General features: G+C 40.4%; 1 protein-coding gene across 1 annotated transcript in view; it reads left to right on the top strand.

Annotated features, from left to right (window-relative positions):
• SETD7 (SET domain containing 7, histone lysine methyltransferase) overlaps positions 1–20,936 on the top strand; it is a 69,977-nt gene that overhangs the window by 22,425 nt on the left and 26,616 nt on the right. The window contains exons 3-4 of the mRNA XM_020967478.2: positions 7,571–7,772; positions 16,962–17,148. Of these exons, the coding sequence (XP_020823137.1) occupies positions 7,571–7,772; positions 16,962–17,148 (389 nt within the window). The remainder of the gene's footprint in view (positions 1–7,570; positions 7,773–16,961; positions 17,149–20,936) is intronic.

Consider the following 20,936-nt stretch of genomic DNA (forward strand, 5'->3'; position numbering starts at 1 on the left):
GGATAGAGAGCCACTTTGGAGGCCTGAAGATTTGGGTACTAATTCCACCTCTTACATATTCTCTGTGTGACCTTGACCTTTACCTCCTAGTAGTCCCCAAGCAACTTGCTGAAACTCTTAAGTTGTTGAACAATCTAAATTGCTTTGATGGAAGGAATTTCCTCACCAAGAGTTTGGCTTCAAAACAAAACAAATGTAGAAAGAACTATGGGGAAGTGGTAGAGGAAATAGGAAATAGAAATGTCTGTATCTTTGTTATAAAGTCATGAAAATCCCTTTCTTGGTCTGATGACTTTGGGTGAAGGGTTACACCCTTGAATTAGAAGGAAGGGAGGAGAAATCCCATTAAGTATTCTGATAACTTTGGGAGGCAAAATTTTTCTTTAAGTGGTGTGTGATTTAATGGTAGAGTTTAATAGCAGGAATTTCCTCCACAAGGATTTCTGGAAGAAGAAATAGCTCTATTGAATTTTTAACTGGATGAATTCCTGGAAACCAGTCTTGAAAAGTCTTAATTGTATAGATTCAAAGGAAGCAGTTAGATGAGAGCCTGAGGGACAGCTTGGCATGGTGGATAGAGGACCAGTGGGAAGAGGTGGGTTCCATAACCTCTCTTACATATTGGCTGTGGGCTCCCAGCTTAACTCTCCATACTTCAGGCCATTTTCTAAGATTGTGAGCTACCACCAGTTGTCATAATAGAGGGAGTTGGGTGGGATAGGGTTAAGATTACGGTACTAATGAATTCACACTTCTAGATTAAAAATAAAGGCAAATTTAAATAAAGATCTCTAGAATTTAGTTCTGCAAAATCAGAATATTCATTACTCATTAAGTTGCCCTGCCTCTATTTCAGAATGCTTTCTATTGTGTTTATGTAGGATCACAGATTTAGAGCTAGAATTGCCCTTAGTCATCATCTATTCACTCCTTGTTGTTCAATCATTTTGATCCTGTTGATCATATCTGACTCTAGTTGGGGTTGACAAAGATCCTGAAGTGGTTTGCCATTTACACTTGAGCTCTTTTTACAGATGGGGAAACTAAGTCCAACAGGGCTAAATGACTTTCCCAGGGTCACACAGCTACCAAGTCTGAGGTTGGGCTTGAATTCAGGAAAATGAGTCCCAGGCCTGGCACCTGATTGCCCCTTATTTTGAAGATCAAGTCCTAAGATATAAAATGATTTACCGCAGGTTACACAATCCAATTCGGATCAATAAGCATTTATAAAACCTTACAAAGAGAGAGACACTGGCAACATCCAAAGAAAGTTAAGCTTAGCAAATCCTATGAGCCAATGAGGATTATCAATAGACAAACAAGTCAATGGCAGATTAATTATTAGAAATCTGAGGGAATGTCATAGCCTTTGTGCTTTGCCATATTGGATTGTCCTACAAATAAAGTTCTGGATAGTACTATTTCCTGAACTAATAACCTCTTCTTTTTCTCCCTTCTGCCACCCTTTTTGTATTCTCCCCAAAGAAATTAAAAACATTGTCTTAAGGGCCAGGTAATACTGATCTTCTTATAATCCAGTTTCTTCAGTGTAATCCTAAATTGAAATCCCTCCTTTAACGTCAGTATTTATAGACAGGGAGGAAGCATATTGTAAGAATAACAATAACTGAGTTTTGTATAGTATTTTCAGTTTTATTAAGTGCTTTCCATAGGTTAGTTCATTTGACAATATCCCTATAAGGTAAATACTCTAAGTTTTTTTCCCCTTCCATTTTACATAAGAAGAAGCTGAGACTTTGAGAGTTTAAGCTAATGGTTATAATCCTAGCATCCACCTCCGAGGGATTTTGTGAGGATGAAATGAAATAACATTTGTAAAATACTTTACAACCCTTTCTGCACTGTATGAATGCTGGCTGTCATTATTAGGTGACTAGCAAATGTCATAGGCAGCATATGAACCTAAGTCTCTCTTGACCCCGAAGTTCAGCACTCTTACCATTACACCATCCACACATTTATTCAATTTAACAGCAACCAGGGAAGGACTTGTCTGACATGGACCAGGAGTTTGATACTGGTCCCAAATCCATTCATTTAAAGGTAAGCTAACTTCAGCTCTGGTCTTCCCTACTTGCAAAACTTATCCCAGTGGGGTATTGTGAAAATGAATAGGAAGTCAAAACACTTTAGGAGCCACAGTTCTACTTACTACAAGTTCAAATGCAGATATTGATTTTTATATAAAGACATTTTGACCAAGACTTTGTAGGAACAACAATAATTTGGTAACTTTTTGGTCAAATCTAATATGATAATGAGATGGTTGAAAGGTGGTATAGAAAATAGAGCATTGGACTGGAAGCCAAGAAGACCTGCTGGAGCTAAACTCTTCCCTCAGACTCTTACTGGTTGCGAAACCCTAAGCAAGTCACTTAATGTCATTCTCTGTGTCTCAGTTTCCTCATCTATAAAATGAGCCACTTAATGGCCCCATATGAAGGTCTCTTCCAGTTCTATATCTATGATAAGATGTGGACTAACCTTGCTTTTGGAGATTCAACATGATATTTTGCCTCAAAATTAAATAGGGATCTGGAAACATTTATTTATTTATGAGTTTTTAATATTAATTTTTTTTAATGCTAATACATTTTCTAAGCATTATCTGATACTTTACCAACTCGAATTATTCCCCATTCCATCAGTAACAAAATTATTATTGTTGTTTTTTCTTGAAGTTAAATTGAATACCTTACTTCTTCAGGACAGGAGGGTACTTTCTAGCATATTACACAGGTAAAATAACCTGGGGTGAATATCCTCCTAGGCACTCACCTTTGGTGGTGCGTTATGGTACATTGACAAAAACATTAGGTTTGGAGACCAAGGACCAAGTTCAGATCATGGTTCTTCCACAACCTGTGTACCCTCCAGGAAGTCAAGTCCCTTAACCTTTCCAAGCCTCATTTCCTCATCTATAAAATTCACATATAAGGTCTTTCCCAGCTCTAAATCTGTGATTCTTCTGCTAGGCAGAGACAGCCACTGGGGAGAATTGTGTTGTGTTCAGTCATTTTTGTCCTAATATCTTGAAGGGTAGCAGTGACTGACTTACTCAAAAGTAGGGAAGGTGCTTTATGTGATGAGCATAGTCAGGGTCTAAGTCAGGGTTGAAGGAATTCTCAAGACCACCTAGCTCAAGCTTCCATATAGTACGGAAATCTTTTCTATGTTATCCCTAATAGGCATTCAACCTTTGCTATGACCTAGTCAAAGGAAATATATTTTCTTATATTTAACTTCTGATAAAAGCAGGCAGGAGCCTTTATGTAGAGAGAGAAGTCAGTGATTCCCTCCTTATTTTCATTTTTATTTCAATTGCTGGCTGAACTTTGGATAAGTTAAAGGAATGGTAGGGTTAATTCTGCTATAGTTTTTTGTTTGATTAGTTAAAATCCATTGTCTCGATTTGGGTAGATTGATTAACTGGACTTTCAGAGGGTTCAGCACACAAAAGTTGCATTCTAAGAAACTGATGGTCCTCATTATTAGAAGAGCTTTCACAAATCAAGATTTCAGAATGAACAGGTGTGTGAAGATTGTCAGACATGGGCCTCCAGATGCTGTATCCAAGGTTTAGTTCTTTTATGAAGGTCAGTTTCTACAAAATCACACAACCTCTGATAAAAGTTAAAAGAAAAATCGCAATGTACAATACAAAAAAGATCTGTTTCTTAGTATTATCAGTAGATGTAAAAGAATTCTGATGCTCCATTTGCCTGGATAACATGAAGCTTAATTTCACTTTCAGTTTTCCAAGAAACATCTTGTCATGCTCAGAAACAGTTTGTTTGGTTCAGCTCTTGATGCTGGAAAATCAGATCATTCAGACCCCGCTGTGGTCTCTCAGCATTCCAGGGACTCTCTCATGGGGTTTCAAGCAACTAACCCAGTGATCTCAAACTCAGATTGAGGGTTTGCTTTAAGGTTGTAGCACTCATCTATACACAACTCCTACATAAATCTCTACAAGGCAAAACAAACACTTGTCCATCATTCACGTATTTGGATAAACAAAAGATTACATCATAATGTTATTGTGTATTATTTCCCCTATCTCAAGACCTTATTTTATATATCATCCTATTTCTACCAGAGTATCTTACTGGCACCTCAAACTAAAAATAGCTAAAATTGAGTTTGTTATCTTCCCCCTAAACCCACCCCTTCTTCCAGTTTCTTCATTTCTGTTGATAATGGTAGGTATTATTATTATTTCCATTTTATAGATGGGGAAACTGAGGTTAAAGTGACTTGCCCAGGATCACTGTCTGAGGCCAGATTTGAACTTTCAAGTCTTCCTGACTCCAAGCCCAGCATTCTGTCTCCAAAGCTTAAAACTGCACCATGACTTTTGGGACTATGTATGTGTGTGTGCGTGTGTGCGTGTGTGCGTGTGTGTGTGTGTGTGTGTGTGTGTGTGTGTGTGTGTGTGTGTGTGTGGCTCCTAGTTGAAAACTTTCTTCACAACTGCAGATCAAACAACTGGTAAGATTCTAGTATTACAGATAGGGCTGGATAAAACCTCAGGGGTGGTCTTGTCCAATCCCCTCATTCTACATGTGAGTACACTTGGAGCCCAGGGAAGGTTGTTGTATATCACTTACTCTAGGTCACATGGGTGGTAGGCATCAGAGGCAAGATTTGAACCTGTGTCTTCCTGGCTCCAAGATATGCCTCTTTTGACATTTGTTAAAAGAGAATGAAGTCAGGGCAGCTAGGTGGTGCAGTGGATAGAGCACTGGCCCTGGAGTCAGGAGGACCTGAGTTCAAATCCGGACTCAGACGCATAACATTTAATAGCTGTGTGACCCTGGGCAAGTCACTTAACCCCATTGCCTAGCCAAAAAAAAAAAGAGAGAGAGAATGAAGTCGTCATTGGTGAAATGGGGTGGGAAAAGACAGTGAAAGTTCTCTAGTTAGGTGAAAATGTGAGAAATTATCCCAAGTTACCCCCAAGGGCTCTGAGGATTGTTTGAAGAGTAATTTTAAATGTTACTGAAATCTAAAGTGAAAAATACATGAAATTCGCATAACTTGGGGCCTAATCGTATAATCAGATGATTCTTGATGCCTCTTTCCCAAGAGACTTTTTTCTTTTTTTCCTTTTTTTTTTTGTGGAGAAATCCAAGGGAAGCTTCATTAATGAGTACTTCCCAAATCCAGATTTATTGTCCTTCAGACAGAAGCTGAGCTCTACGAAAGAAGCCAGGCCTTTCACTGAGAGTGAAAACAAGCTTGAAAGGGGGATTTTCACATACTTGAGCATACAAATACAAACAGGGAACAGAGGCCTGACATTGGTTAGGCTGCTTTCTTGATGTGTTAGCACCAGGTTAATGACCTACTTACCTGAGCAAGCTTATTGAACTCTCTAGACCCTTGGTTCCTCATCTGTAAAATGAAGGGGTCAGATCGGATGGCCTCTGGGGTCCCTTCCTGCTCTAAATCTGTAATCCTTGGCTGTGGGCATTCTCTCTGCCTGCCCCCATGCCTGGAAGGCTCTCCCTCTCCTACTCCAGCTACCGACCTACCTGGCTTCCTGTAAGTCCCAACTGAAGTTCTACGGTCTACAGGAAACCTTCCCTAACCCCTCTTAATCCCCATTGCTTAGCACAGTGCCTGGCACAAGGTAGCCACTTAAATGTTGGTCGTTGATTGATACCAATCATTCTTATCTCTTCATTAATGCCACACCTTTACAAGGGCAACACTTCTTTTTTTTTGTAACCTAATGTCAGTGAGTCTATTGACTCTCAATCAGCGATCAACAAGTATTTATTAAGCATTATGCTAAGCCCTACCAAAAAAAAAAAAGAGGCAAAAACATGGCCGCTGCCCTCAAGAAGCTCGGATTCTAGTGGTGAAAGAGCCTGCAAACAGCAATGTATACAGAAGATATAGAGAGGGTAAATGGGAGATAATCACAGTTGAAGAGAGAGGAGGGACTGGGAAAGTCTTATGGAAGGTGAATCTTGAAGAGAGCCAGGGGGTAGAAGTGAGAAGACAGAGTATTCCAGTTATAAGGGACAGACAGTGAAAAGGCCCAGAATGGAGAGGAGTGTGGCGTGCAAGGAAGCAAAAGTCGGCCAGGGTGGCCAGCTCAATGGGTAAGAAGACTGGAAAGCTAGGAAAGGGCCACTTGCTGAAGCTAAATGGAGAACTTTGTAATTGATTCTGGAGGATGATAGGGAGCCACTGGACTTCATTGAGTGGTGGTGACATGGTCAGACTTTTGCTTTGGGGAGACCACTTTGGCAGATGAGTGGAGAATGGCCTGGAGTGGGGGAGACTTGAGGAAAGGAGACCAATCAGAAATAATGAAGGATAAAATAAAGGAGGGCAGGGATGAGGGTGAGGATGAGAGTAGAAGGACTAATTGTCCTCAAAAGGACCATTCTAACTCCAAATCTTTGATCCTTTCCAGGCAATTCCCTAAGAATATTTCAAAGTTCTAAAATGCATGGCTTTTGTTCATTCAAACTGGCCTTCCCCACAATTACTCCAAGTCACTGAAGATTTATTGGCTTGTATTAGGGACAAGAATTTTTTTTTTTAGTCAACTGAGTTAAAGGGAAGATTTTCTGCCTTTTTAGAGACAAGTACATACTAAACATTTCTTCTGGGACCTTATACTTCTGTGCTCTGACTTTCTGGAGTCTAGGTGTGTTTGTGAATGAAATAGTATATTTAAAAGTGCTTTGCAAATCATACACATGTGAGCCATTATTGTAAGGGAGAAGAATGCTGTGAATTCTGTATGGTAACCATTGGTAATCTTTCTCCTGTCCTGGAGCAATGACTTTCAAACTCTGCCCTTCTGATTCAACCTGGGTCAGGGCAGTGTCCTTCATCCCTCCTTCCCCTCCCCCCCCACATACCCCTCCATCCCTGCTCCCACTTGTGTTGACAGGTGATGCTCAGATTCCATGACAAATCTCTCCTATAATCACAGAAGTCAAGAATTATTAATTTATGCCCAAACTAGAAATCTGGGCATTTTCCCATGGTGAGCATCTATATTACAAGAGACCATCTGTAATGCATTATAGACAGCATTTGAAAGATAGTCAGAGGCTAATCCACAGACTCTGGACCATACTTTGGAAGCCATCATTCTTGAGGATGGGTGGTAGGGGAGTGCTAAGGAGATCCCTGCCTTGACGTCAGCAATGGTAGAGAAGGGTATGGAATCTGACACACTTGAAGTTTAGAGATGGTCTCCAATTTTCCATGCCCCTTTACCTTTCTCTTGACTTTACCTCAGAGGAAAAGCAGAAATGACTACAGCAGAAGCCAGGAAGTCAAGAGTTAAGTCTAGCCCTCCATTTCTAATCTTGGTTATGTGATCAATTGTATCTTCCCTGATGATCCAGGAAAATTATGGGGCCTGTTTTGAATTGAAGCACACATACATTCCCATACACACACATAATCACTGAACACACATACGCAGAGTTATTGAAGAGTTGAGACTGGAGTTAAATTGGTGCAGTGCCAATTTCTATAGAGGGTTGAACCCTTCTCTCTCTTTCTTTCTCAGCACACTGGAAGGATTTTATGTGGATGATGCCTTGCAGGGGCAGGGAGTGTACACATATGAGGACGGAGGAGTCCATAAGGGTACCTATGCAGATGGAGAACTGAATGGACCTGCCCAGGAGTATGACTCAGATGGGAGACTGATCTTCAAGGGACAATATAAAGATAATATTCGGCATGGAATTTGCTGGATATATTACCCAGTAAGCCTTATGATTGTTAACTTTGCTAAGAAATAACATTTTTATGTGATTTTTATAAATTTAATATTAACTAATAAATGAACCAATATAGTGTGATTCTACTCCAAACTCTTCAAATTTTGACTACTTAATACTTTTAACCTGTATTTTAACATCAGTATATCAAGGACTAAAAATTTCATTAGGGTGGGAACTTGCTTTGCCTATTTTAGATCATAACTAGTCAGTAACTTAGTATTAGTTGCCTAAGTGATTTGCCTATGTTCACATGTAATCAACTAGTGGCGGAGGTGGAACTCAAACCCAGGTCTTTCCAACTAGGCAGCTAAGTGACCCAGTGGATTGAGCACTGAGGCCAGAGGCAGGAGGATCAGAGTTCAAATCTGGCATCAGACACTGACTAGCTATGTGATCCTGGGCAAGTCACTTAACCTCTGACTGCCCCAGTTTCCTCAACTGTGTAATATAAAATTCTTAGCAAAGTGCCTGACTCCAGCATTCTCTCTACCTTGTCATAGTGCCTGTCTCACACACATATTTTAGAAATAAGTGGCTTATGATAACAACTATTAGTTCTTTCATTTCATAACTAATATAATAGCCCAAATTAAATAGGCTTTTCATTCCCTTGCCTGGTTGACTTTCTGGATTTACCTCTGTTGGGGTGAGAAAGTGAGAGTGACACATTCCATTATTGTAACTGTCTCTGGTGGACCAGGAAAAAGCCTGAGATTTTTCTTTTTCAAGTTGCCTCACTCTTATTGCTTGATTTCACAAGGCCCATCCTAGGTCTTATGTAAGGGCTGTGTGACACTTGTGTGTTTCAAAGAATTAACATTCATTTGGCCTTCAGTGATTTGGGAGAATTTCTTGGCATAGCTTGAGATAGATCATTAGAGACAATAATTCCAGGGTGTGGCCAAACCAGGCAAGAAATCACTGCTCTAAGCTGCCCTGTCTGGATTTTTCTGATACCTCAGCTGTATTTGGTGACTTTCCTGAAAGCCTTTTGAGTGAATAGATTTTGAAAAAATTTATCTTAAAGTTTATTTTGTCTAGAATTTGAATCTAAATAAAATCATGCCTTCGTTTCATCCGAAGGCTGTTATTTCATGATTTTTTTTTGATGAGAACATTCACTCAAGCACAAGTAATAAGATTGGTAGCCCCTCCTAAATCTATTTACATACCGCCATTCCTCTAAGTTTTACTCCCAGACCTGGAAATGGGGATAGAAAAAATGACATGTGAGGGAGCTCTGTTAAAAAAAAAATTAAATAACTAAAGAACCAAAACATTCACACGGACCTGGAAAAATCCAGCCTTCTCAAGAAATAAGTAGCTTTCATTGCTGTCCAGGCAGATGATCACAACTGACATTTATGTAGCCCTCTTCGGTTATGAAACACTTTATATACATCATTTCACACAACTTCTCACAACAACCTAGTGAGATAAGGTAGTGTAAGTACTGTTATTGCCATTTTATAGCTAAGGTTCAAAAGAACTGAATAGCTTGCCATGTTCTAGGACGAAGCAGAGTCAGGACTGAAATCCAGCCTTTTGTCTCTTGCATCCACTGTTGGGTATGGGACATTCTTGCCTAGCCATTGGAAGACTACTAATTGCAGAGCTTCATGAATTCATATACAGACTTCTCTGTGTGGCTTTTAAAGTCCTTCCCCATTGGCTCCTGGCTACTTCTAGCATTTGATTCTAGCATTGTTCTCTTCTCCACCTTCCACGTTCTGGCTAAACTGGCCTGCTGTTTCCCCCCCCCCACGATATCCTGCCTCTGATGTCCCTGCCTGCGCACAGGCCTTCCCCTGGGCCAAGAATGATCTCCCTTTTCACTGTTGCCTTCTAGAACCTCTCAGCTTCCTTCAGAGCTCAACTTAGGTACCTCCTTCTCCAAAAAGAGCCTCTCCTGATTCCCCTAATTGCTGATGCCCTCTCCTAGGAAGTTATTTTGTGTTTTTACGGGATTTCTTCTTTCCTCTTCTCCAATCCCACCTCATAGAATGTAAGCTCTTTCAAAGCAGGGACTGGATTATTTGTTTGGTGGGTTGCTAGGTTGGGGGGGGGGAGGAGAAGAATTTCTCTGTACCTAGCCACAGTGCTGGTACTTATTAGATGTTGAATAAATGTGTGGTGAGCTAAATAGGTTCAATCATAAGATTCAGTTGAAGGCACCTTAATGCCTTCATCTAGTCCTATCTATATGTTCATTTTGTAGATAGAAAAAGCCTGAGCCCCATGTGATTAAATGAATTGCCCACAATGATTAATCAGAAATAGGACTGAAATCCAAGTCTTCTGACTCTTTAGCCCAGTGTCCTTAGTGTGGGAGATGCTTGCCAAAATCTTGAAAGGTATCTTCACTGGTATACAATGACTGATCACCTCAGTCATGACTCATTGTGCTAATAGAGCTGCTAAGATTCATTTAAAAAAAAAAATTAAACAAACATTTGTTTAATACTAGAAGGACCAGAATTTAAGACTACCTCAAAGGACCAAGCTATGTCCATGTATGTGGTACATTTTTTTTATCCCTAAGGCAAAGAAAATAGAACTAATAGGATGACAATTTTTATTTAAAAGTTAAACTATAATGTTTTGCATCCAGTGATGCATCTGGTCCTTCTGTTGTTAAAGCCAATCATGTGGAAGCTAAGTGCTTTGGGGTTTCAAAGAAGAATAAGGCATAGAGTACTTGCCCTCATAATACTTATTGTCTGCTAGGGGAGATAAGAAATGCACACAAATAACTATTTTAATCATTTTAATAATAGTTCACATTTGCTCGGCAAAGTTCTATACTGATGCCTCATTATGGGGTGGAGATTACCCTGGGGTCCTAAAAGTTATGTCAGTGGAGAGTAGTCTCTGATAGATTCTGAGATGTTGGAAAAGTTTTGAGTTTGCTTTCTGAAGATCAGCCTTGCTAAGTACAAAGAAGGTCCCCACTAGGTCATTTGGAGACGAATTATTTGTCCATGGCAACCCATGTCATGAAGAAAAGTACAAAATGGCCTATATGGCCCCCTTCTTCTTCCCCCTTTGTGACAAAGTGATAGAAAAGGGGGCAGGGAATGATGAGAATAACACTTTTTAGTTAGTTTATAAACTTCATATGGGGTGTTAGGTGGCACAGTGGATAGAGTGCCAGGCCTGGAGTCAGGAAGACTCATCTTCATGAGTTCAAATCTGGCCTCCAACACTAGCTATGTGATCCTGGGTGAGTCACTTAATCCTGTTTGCCTCAGTTCTGTCAAATGAGCTGGAAAAGGAAATGGCAAAACATGCCTGTATCTTTACCAAGAAAACCCCAAATGGGGTCATGAAGATTCAGACACAACTGAAACAACTGAACAATAACATACTGAGATCCCTGTCCAGTGACCAGTGAGTGACCAGAACGCTGACAGAACTGAATCAATCCAATCTTGATATGCTTGTTATAAAAATGAAACCAGAAGGAAGTTGCAGCCAAATGGGAAGGTCATTCACAGGTTCTCCTTTGAGAGGTAAATAAAGGAATCCACGGAGTTGGGCTTATCGTATATCTGAAGGTAACAAGAAGCAGCATCACATGAGACATTTGGCCATCTCATATTCCAGCTCTTGTGATAAGGATTTGCAAAAGGACCATTGTGAAAACAGTTGTAGTTTATGCATTAACATCTCTTGCAGAGGATGAAGATGTAGAGAAATTCTAGGAAGAACTTGATAATGCCCTCCAAATTAAATTAGCCTGGGAGGATCCTATTGAGAGGATCACAGATGTAGAGCTGGAAGGGACCCCAGAGGCCATTTAATACAATCACCCTTACATTTAGCTGCAATTTCCTGCTAATTTCATTTATAACAAGAATGTCAAGATTGATTTGATATGTTTGGTTCCTGCAATACTCACTCCATTCATTCACTGTTCATTGGACAGGGATCTCGCATTTGGAGTATCAACAACCAAATTACAGTTTTTAAATAGCCTATAAACTTCATCATTCTTAGAAGCCTCTGCCCCCTTTTCTTTTCTTTTCTTTTCTTTTTAGGCAGTTGGGGTTAAGTGACTTGCCCAGGGTCACACAGCTAGTAAGTGTCAAGTGTTTGGTCTGATTTGAACTCAGGTCCTCCTGACTGCAGGGCCGGTGCTCTATCCACTGTGCCACCTAGCTGCCCCTCCTCTGCCCCCTTTTCCACCTCCTGTCACCATCCCTGCAGAAACACAAAGGAGGGGCAGCTAGGTGGTGCAGTGGATAGAGTACCTGCCCTGAACTCAGGAGTACCTGAGTTCAAATACAGCCTCAGATCAAACACTTGACACTTACTAGCTGTGTGACCCTGGGCAAGTCACTTAACCCCAATCGCCTAAAAAAAAAGAATTAAAAAAAAAACAGAAAGGAGCCCTATGGGTCTGGGGCCATCTTGTACTTTTCTTCATGTCATGGTTGCTATGGTCAAAGACTGAGATTTTATAGATGAATAAACTGAGGTCCACAGAGTATTAGTGACTTGTACAGGGCCACATAGGGAAGCAAGAGTGGTGAAATTTGAACCCAGAGCCAGTGCCTTTTCCACTGTGCAATACTCAATGACTTCAATGTAAAGTTGAGACTAAATGAGTATGGAAAGAAATAGATTGCAAAGCATGGATTAGGAATAAGGAATGAAAGAGCCCAAAGACTTGAAGATTACATGGAAGTCTCGAGCCTAAGCTTGTGAATACTTCAGGAAAAGAGCCAGTGGTCATCAGTGAGGGCCAACACAGAATGACATTACAAAAAATTAAATGGGTATTTTAATAAATAGGCAACAAATTATTTTTGAGGTTATGGTCATTCCTCAATCAGACATGTTTTCAGACTATCATCTTGTTAGAGTAAAGATCAAAATGAATACACAGCTAGAAAAAGAATGAAAGTGAGAAAAAAGTCACCAGGTGCAATTGAAACAATTCAATATTTATGTAGTCAACCAAGTTATTGATAAAGAAAAATGGTCTGTGGACCAAATTCCATACTGAAGCTTAACTAATGTAAGTATGTGTGTGTGTATGTGTGTGTATACACACATATATATATTACAGATAGATTGATAGATAATAGTTAGATGGCACAGTAGATAAGACACTGGGCCTGGAGTCAGGAAGAATAAGCACTATATAAATGTTAACTATCATCATCATCATCATCATCATAACAAGAAGACCAAAAAAGTGCTTTAGCAGACACTTGCAAAGGGAGAAAGGTAGTAACCAAAATCAACACTAGTTTAGAATATCAATTCATTTGTAAAATCTTACAGAGGAGGAAGATGGAAAATTATGCACGGTATCACTTACCATGGACAGCTAGGTGGTGCATAGAGAGTGGATAGAGCGCTAGGCTTGGAATCAGGATGACTCATCTTCATGAGTTCAAATCTAGCCTCAGACGCTTTACTAGCTGTGTGACCCTGGGCAAGTCACTTCACCCTGTTTGCCTCAGTTTCTTCATCTGTAAAATGAGCTGGAGAAGGACATGGCAAATCACTGCGGTATCTTTGCCAGGGAAACCCCAAATGGGGGTCACAAAGAGTCAGACAAGCCTCCATAACAGCAACAACAACAACAAAGTCACTTATTAAAACAGAAGCAGCAGAGAGCAAAACCAGTGTAAAGAAAGCTTGGTGAGACCCTAACTAAGCAAAGCTATCCTGAGGGCATTTAAGGATGGAAATTCTAAAAGGACGAAAAGAAGAAAAATAGAAAGATCAGCAAAAGTGCTTTAGGAGAAACTTTTTCACCACCAAGGACAATAAAGCCCCAACACATGGACTGCAACATCACAGATGTATTTGTTAAGAAGGTAAAAAGGGGGGCAGCTAGATGGTGAAGTGGACAGAGCAATGGCCCTGAAGTCAGGAGGACCTGAGTTCAAATCTGCGCTCAGACCAAACACTTGACACTTACTAGCTGTGTGACCCTGGGCAAGTCACTTAGCCCCAATTGCCTTAAAAAAAAAAAAGAAGGTAAAAAGGGCATTAAAGAAAACAAAGACAGAAAGCAACTTGATTGGACCAAGTATACCTAAAGGAGATCCAAGCTGGAGAATCCTTTTTATCCACTGGGTTTTCCTTGAGACAATGTAGTGCCATGGAATGAGTGCTGGATTTGGAGTTAGAAAGCCTAGATTCTCTCACTTGGGTGTGACCTTAGGCAAGTCACTCAACCTCTCTGGGCCTCAGTCTCCTCTTCTGTAAAACAGAGAGAGTAAATGACTAATGACATTACCTTCCTGTTCTAAATTGATGATATTATAAACTTTGGAACTGTCATACAAGTTGTTTGTTGTTTTGGGGTTTTTTTTGGAGGGGGGAGCATGGTTTGGAGGTAGTCAGGTTAAGTGACTTGCCCAGGGTCACACAGTTTAGTAAGTGTCTGAGGCTGAATTTGAATTCAAATCCTCATGACTCCAGGGATGGCTCTATCCACGGTACCACCTAGTTGCCCCCAAGTTTTGGCCTTGTTTTTGTTTTGGGGGTTTTTTTTTAGACTGTTGGGGTTAAGTGACTTGCCCAAGGTCACGCAGCTAATAAGTGTCAAGTGTTCGGTCTGAGGCCAGATTTGAACTCAGGTCCTCCTGACTTCAGGGCCAGTGCTCTATCCACTTCGCCACCTAGCTGCCCCCTTATTTTCAATAAAGAAAGAAGTCAAAACTTTCCATTTTCCCTCACAAAAACAGAAGCTTCCAGATACCATCCAACTGGACAAATGCATAAACAAGAAGCAGGTGAAAGTTTAAAATGAAAGATGTCCAGAACATGAGCAGATGTCTCTTTAAAAACCACATGAATGACATGCATTTGTGGAGAATCTCTTGTCTAAGGAGAGTGAGTACTTTACCAACCCTTGTCTCAGTAATCCTCACAGCTCTCCTGGAAGGGAGGCAGTGCTAAAGGTGTTATTATCCCCTTTTGTACTGTGCTAATGTTTTTAGTATAATTAGGAATAAGCTAGCAGGGAGGAAAGAGCATAAAAGATGTTTCTGATCCATTTCCAGAACATAAAAAGTATTTCATTTCAAGGAAGTGTTATGTTTTTTCTAGGGTATTTGGAGACCTCTTGGTTTGAATGGTACTGAGCAGATAACTCAGACCTTCCATTTGTTTCTTCTTGCCGCCCTTCCGTCACCAGTACTTGTGGGAATACTCAGAAAGTAACCCTGTGCAGAAAGCTCTTCAGGCTGCAGAACCTTTTAATTTTTTTTCAGAAGCTTTGAGTTGGGGGAAATAACCGAGTTTCTGGAAGACGTCATGACAGAACTATTGTTTATATCAAAACTTCAAAGATCTTCTTTTCTGTATTCCTGCAGTTATTCCAAAACTATCACTCTAGGAGCATTATGGATTAAAACACACACACAATATAGACACCTCTGACCCAGACTGCTCTTTATTTTTTATCTCCTCAGTTCACCTGGGACACCACCATATGTATGTATACTTACATTAGGGAGTATACGGAAGTAACCTATTCCCCCAATCCTTCCCACAGTTATCTTTGGGGGGGCGAAATATTTACTCAAGTGAAATAGGCCCAAAACAAAGCCTGCTCCTCCACTGGAATAGGGTGAGGGAAGAGGCAGAAGTGGAGAGCAGGAAACAGGACAATTGAGAGCAAGAGGGAAGAGAGTGAAAAGGAGATGGAGGGTTTCTTTTGTCTTCCTCCCAATAGGGCTATGTCTTATGGGTTAGCATTCTCACAAAAAAATAGAAAATGAGTCTAGAAACTCTTATGCTAGATGCCTTATAAAAAGCAAGCAGCCACATTTCTGCAAAATGGCATTAGATTGAGATAAGTTGGATCTTGTGGAACTTTGTGGTCAGATGACCTGGGTTTAAATCCTGGTTCTGTTACTATCTGTGTTACCCCAAGCAACTCCTTTTTTTTTTTTTTTTGCTGAGGCAATTGGAGTTAAGTGACTTGCCCAGAGTCACACAGCTAGGAAGTGTTATGTTTCTGAGGCCAGATTTGAACTCAGGTCCTCCTGACTCCAGGGCCTGTGCTCTATCCACTGCGCCACTAGCTGTTTCACCTAGGCAACTCTTATAGCCTTCTTGAGCCTTAGTTTCTTCATCTGTAAAATTAGGAGTATGAACTAGACGGCCTTCTAAGATCCCTTCAAGTTTTAAATCTACAATCCTACAATCTTCTCAGCCCTTAACTCCAAAGTTTGATAGATATAGGATGGGGAGGGTACTGGGGGTAGGTGGGAGAGAAGAGGAAAATAAGTAACAATAAATCATGGCTATCATCATATATTGTGGACCTACATTATATGTTAATTTGGGAACATTTTTCATTGTAGTCACTTTTTCACCTTCTGAAATTCAGAGTCAGAGGTCCTGGGTTAAAATCTTGTCTCTTCCACTTAATAGATACATGACCTTGAACATCACTAAACTTCACTGGGCTTCGTTTTCCTCCTTTGTAGAATGAGGGGGTTGGAAGAGATGATCTCTTAAGGGCCTTTCCAGCTCTAGGTCTCGAGGCCATACAGGTTCCCCACCTTACCTTTTCCTGTTCACAGACAAACTGTAATAGGTTGCAAGTGACTTTACTAAAATTGTAGCTAATTTTTTACCTGAGCCAGTTGAGAACTTTGAGCCTCCCCATCTCTCTGCCAGGTTTCTCTTCTATTCCTCTGCCCTCTTGTATTCTTATACCTACTAACACTTAATATTCTCCATTCATATGTACTTCAGATGATGAATTGTTTGTTTGATTTTTAAAGGTGCTTTCACCTTCTGATTCCTTGCAATGCCATTGTAAGGACCATTTGTTGTAGTTCAGTCATTTTTCAGTCATGTCTGACTCTGTGGCCCCATTTGGAATTTTCTTGGCAAAGATACTGGAGTGGTTTGTCATTTCCTTCTCCAGCTCATTTTCCAGATGAGGAAAATGAGGCAAACAGGATTTAGTAATTTGCCCAGGATCACACAGTTGGGTCTGAGGCTGGATTTGAACTCAGGTCTTCCTGAATGTAGGCCCGGCACTGTATCTACTGTGCCATCTAGCTGTCTCTGTAAGGACAATGATTCATTAAAATTAGGAATAAACTGGGCAGAGGAGCGGGTGAAGAAAGATCTTGTTCTTATTATGCCTATATATAACGTTTCTCATTTTTTGGTTTCTGCCACCAGGATGGAGGTACTCTGGTAGGAGAAGTTAATGAAGAAGGGGAAATGACTGGCGACAAGATAGCCTATGTCTACCCTGATGGGAGGACCACAGTTTATGGGAAATTCATAGATGGAGAGTTGATAGAAGGAAAATTGGCTAACATGTCGATTGAGGAAGGAAGACCCTACTTTGAACTGGTACCAGGAAGTAAGTAAACTTTTGAGTTTGTTACTCTAATTTCAGAGTTAAAACCAATGTGGTAAGGTTTTTTTTGAATATTTTTTCTTTTCATCAGATTTCACCTGAAGAATTTTTTTTTCATAATTCAGTAGAGTTGAGGGGGTACATTTAGGATAAATTAATTGATTTTTGCAGTTGCGTGGAGAAATTGTAGAGAGATTAAGCTGTGGTTTGTGATAGAGCAGAGGGATGGGAGAAGTGGAACTAGCCTTTTCACTTTCCTCCAGCCAGCCCAGCCTTTGTGATTTGCATAAAATAAAGGAGATTTTGTTGTTATTGTTTGTTTGGTTTTTACTTTTTTCAGTGAGCCAATCAGGGTAAAGAGACTTGCCCAGGGTCACACAGCTAGTAGGTGTCAAGTGTCTGAGGCTGGATTTGAACTCAGGTCCTTCTGACTCTAAGGCTGGAGCTCCATCCACTGCAACCCAGGAGGTTGTCTTATGGGGTAAGGTAGAAAATAGTTTCCTCATTAGATGAATTAAAAGCCCAAGCCTACATTCAGGAAGACCTGAGATTAAATCTAGCCTCAGACCCAACTGTGTGACCCTGGGCAAATTACTAAATCCTGTTTGCCTCATTTTCCTCATCTGGAAAATGAGCTGGAGAAGGAAATGACAAACCACTCCAGTATCTTTGCCAAGAAAATTCCAAATGGGGCCAGAGTCAGACATGACTGAAAAATGACTGAACTACAGCAAATGGTCCTTACAATGGCATTGCAAGGACTCAGAAGGTGAAAGCACTGTTAAAAATTAATTACCAATTCTGGGTAATTAGTAATCAATTTTATCAATTAAGCTAGCTGGTAATCAATAAATTGATGGTCAGTGGTCTCTCTGGGTAACCAGAGACAAAACCACAGAGATACCACTGAATACTTAAATCACTTTGGAAAAGGAAGTGCCCCTGACCAGTGAAAATCAGCCCTGATTGGTGAACAATTAATGGGTGTGGACATATTAATGAGGAGGTGGGCTAAAAGTCTTCAGCTCCAACTGCTAAGAATGTGGTTTGATCATGAGACTCAGCCACCTCCAGCAATCTGGAAAAAGGAATCCATTTCTACCCAGACCACTCTGGTTGGTTTTTAGCCTAAACCCCAATGGAACAGTGCAAGCCAGGGGCTTAATGCTTTAGGGCTGGGATGCATCTAAATTAGATTCCGGTTGGATGAAGTCATGCCCAGGACTAAGGAGCATGTTTCTGAAGGATTTGGGCAACCTCATCTGTCAGCCTTGTCCTTCAGAGACTAGCTAAATGACCTATGGGGGCTGGTCCCTGAATGAGGAAATAAAGGGAAAAAACCTTACTCCTAATTTAATAAATGGTTATTAATATAATAGGGGGGAAATCACTTCTCAGTCACCACAATTTCATTTAAGAATAGGCCCCTGGGGATACTTGCCCTAACTGGGATGAGTATAGATAAGAGCAAAGAACTAAATGGATTTTGGAAAAGTTGGATAAGAGTTGTGATTGAAGGAGTCTAAGGAGACGATAGAGGAGGGAGGAGTTCAAAGAATATACACAGATGATTGATAAATTGACAGACAGATCAAGTGAGCGTTTATTAAGTGCTCATATGTCAGACATTACGTTAAGTACTGATGAAACAAAAGCAAGCAAAGCAACCTTTAAGGAGCTTAATGAGGGAAGACCACACATGTAGGGGAGCTGAAAAGCAGAGGGAGAGGTGGAATTCAGGGGGCAAACTGGCTGGTAGAGAGGAAGAGAGAGTTGGGAATGAAGTGAAGCATTACTCAGGCTCCTTCTGAAATAATGGTCTGAGTAGCAATCACCAGTCAGGAGAGTGGGGCCTCAGGTTCGAAGTATATCCGGGATAGGAGAGTGGCTGTCAAAGAGAAGGGAAAAAAAAGAGTGGAGACTTGAGTCAAGATGAATAATCTTGTCCTGGGCATCCCCTACTTTCTGCGACCACGATGGTTAAGAAGAAGAACATTACAGCCCTTAGATGGAAAAACTGAAGCCCTCTCCTGAAGAAAAGATGATTATCTAGCAACAACGTTCCTTAGTAGATGGTGGACAAAATGTCTGGTGGACCTCAAGATAGAACTTAGCTGGATGATTAGTTAAGGACCAGCAGAAGACTGAAAGACCTGACTGACAGAACTCTGACCCCTCCCCTTCAGGGGAGAGTCTTAGTAACCACAGTATCCTGACTATATGGCCCACAGAGTATTAAGTGATTCTGAGGATAACTGGATAACAAAAGATTAGCTGGAGTGGAGGTATGACATTCAGTGGAGAGAACAGGAAACAAAACTTAGCAGGGAGCAAGCTCAGTAGGTAGACATGTGATGATATTATAGGAAGACTTTTGGTAGTTCTACAGCTTTATTGGTATAAATTACACTTCTGTGTGCATGCTGTGGCCATGGATGTTTTCCTCCGTATATGTATCCCATGTATGAGCCCTATGTACATTCATTCTTCTCAGTGTGACTGTATATGTTTATGGAAGAATGAGTTCCAAGTTTAAGGAAGGGATTAGGTTACTATGCTATTTCATTTTTGTTTGTTTTGATTATGTTACTATGCTATTTCATTTTTGCCTTTGCTTTAAACTAAATGTGTCCTCCACCTAAGAAAAGTGAACATACTGGTAGGGATGTGGAAGTATAGTTGAGAGAGGATTCTGACCCGCAAACCACCTAGAATCTGAAGGTAGCTTTCTGAGAGCCTACAGGTGCTATTGTAACATTTGCTCTGAATCATCTTTATCAATTGTGTTGAGAAAGACAATAATAGTCACTTGTCATCATAGCCAGACAAAACATGTTTCCTTTGAGCAGTGCCTTTCTGTGCCCTACGTGGTGACTGTGTGATCCATTCTGGTATATTGAGATCAAATTATTTACATATCCACCAACCAGGTATAGGTTGTAAGATTAGAAACAAGAAGCTACTACCATAGCAAAAGAAAACATAAGGAAAGAAGTTTTGAACCTTAACGCTATTTCATAAGTGTAACTATTCAGATATCTCAATTCATGGTATTTTAAAGTAATGCCAGATCTCCCAAATACAGTCCAACCCTCTCGTCCCCTCCTCAATCCTTTGACCATCTGTATGTTTGTCCAAGATACTGAGAACCAGCTCTGGGTTGTCTATCCTACTGTATACCACAGTCTGCATAATGTGCTTCCACTTGCTAGATGTGAACCTTGGACATCGTTAAACTTAGCTGGGCCTCAATTTTCTCTTTTGTAGAATGAGGGGACTGGAAGAGATGATCTCTTAAGGTCCTTTCCAGCTTCAGAATTTTTCTTTTCACAGACACCATGGGAGTTTTAAAGTGACTTTACTAAAATTGCCTTTTCCTGGCTTTTTTCCTGCATGTATACTTAGACCAAATTCTAGCATGATCATGGATTTCATCTGAAAGGCTCTGCATTGTTTTAAGGCTTGATAAATCAGCACAATGTTATCTGAAGTTGTAAATATCTGGAGTATCTCACTCTCCATAGAAAATCCCTTTTCCATTTGGACTTTTCACTGGACAGTGTCTATGACAGCAGCAAAAACCTTTGGCCAATACATAGCATCCCGTTTTATGCCTCACTTAGTATCGGAAGGTTATTCAACAATTGTCTCAACTGTTACATCCTTCATGGAATCTTGTGTGATTTAACATATGCATCCTAAGTGTTCTTTGTTGAATGAAAGACTTTAAGGTAGCATTTTGTTCTTCCCAACCAAATGACTTTTAATAAAACTGTTAAGCACATCTGGGA

The sequence above is a fragment of the Phascolarctos cinereus genome, unplaced genomic scaffold (genome assembly GCF_003287225.1).
Source record: "Phascolarctos cinereus isolate Bilbo 61053 unplaced genomic scaffold, phaCin_HiC Scaffold_9;HRSCAF=440, whole genome shotgun sequence".
In the NCBI taxonomy this organism is placed as follows: domain Eukaryota; kingdom Metazoa; phylum Chordata; class Mammalia; order Diprotodontia; family Phascolarctidae; genus Phascolarctos; species Phascolarctos cinereus.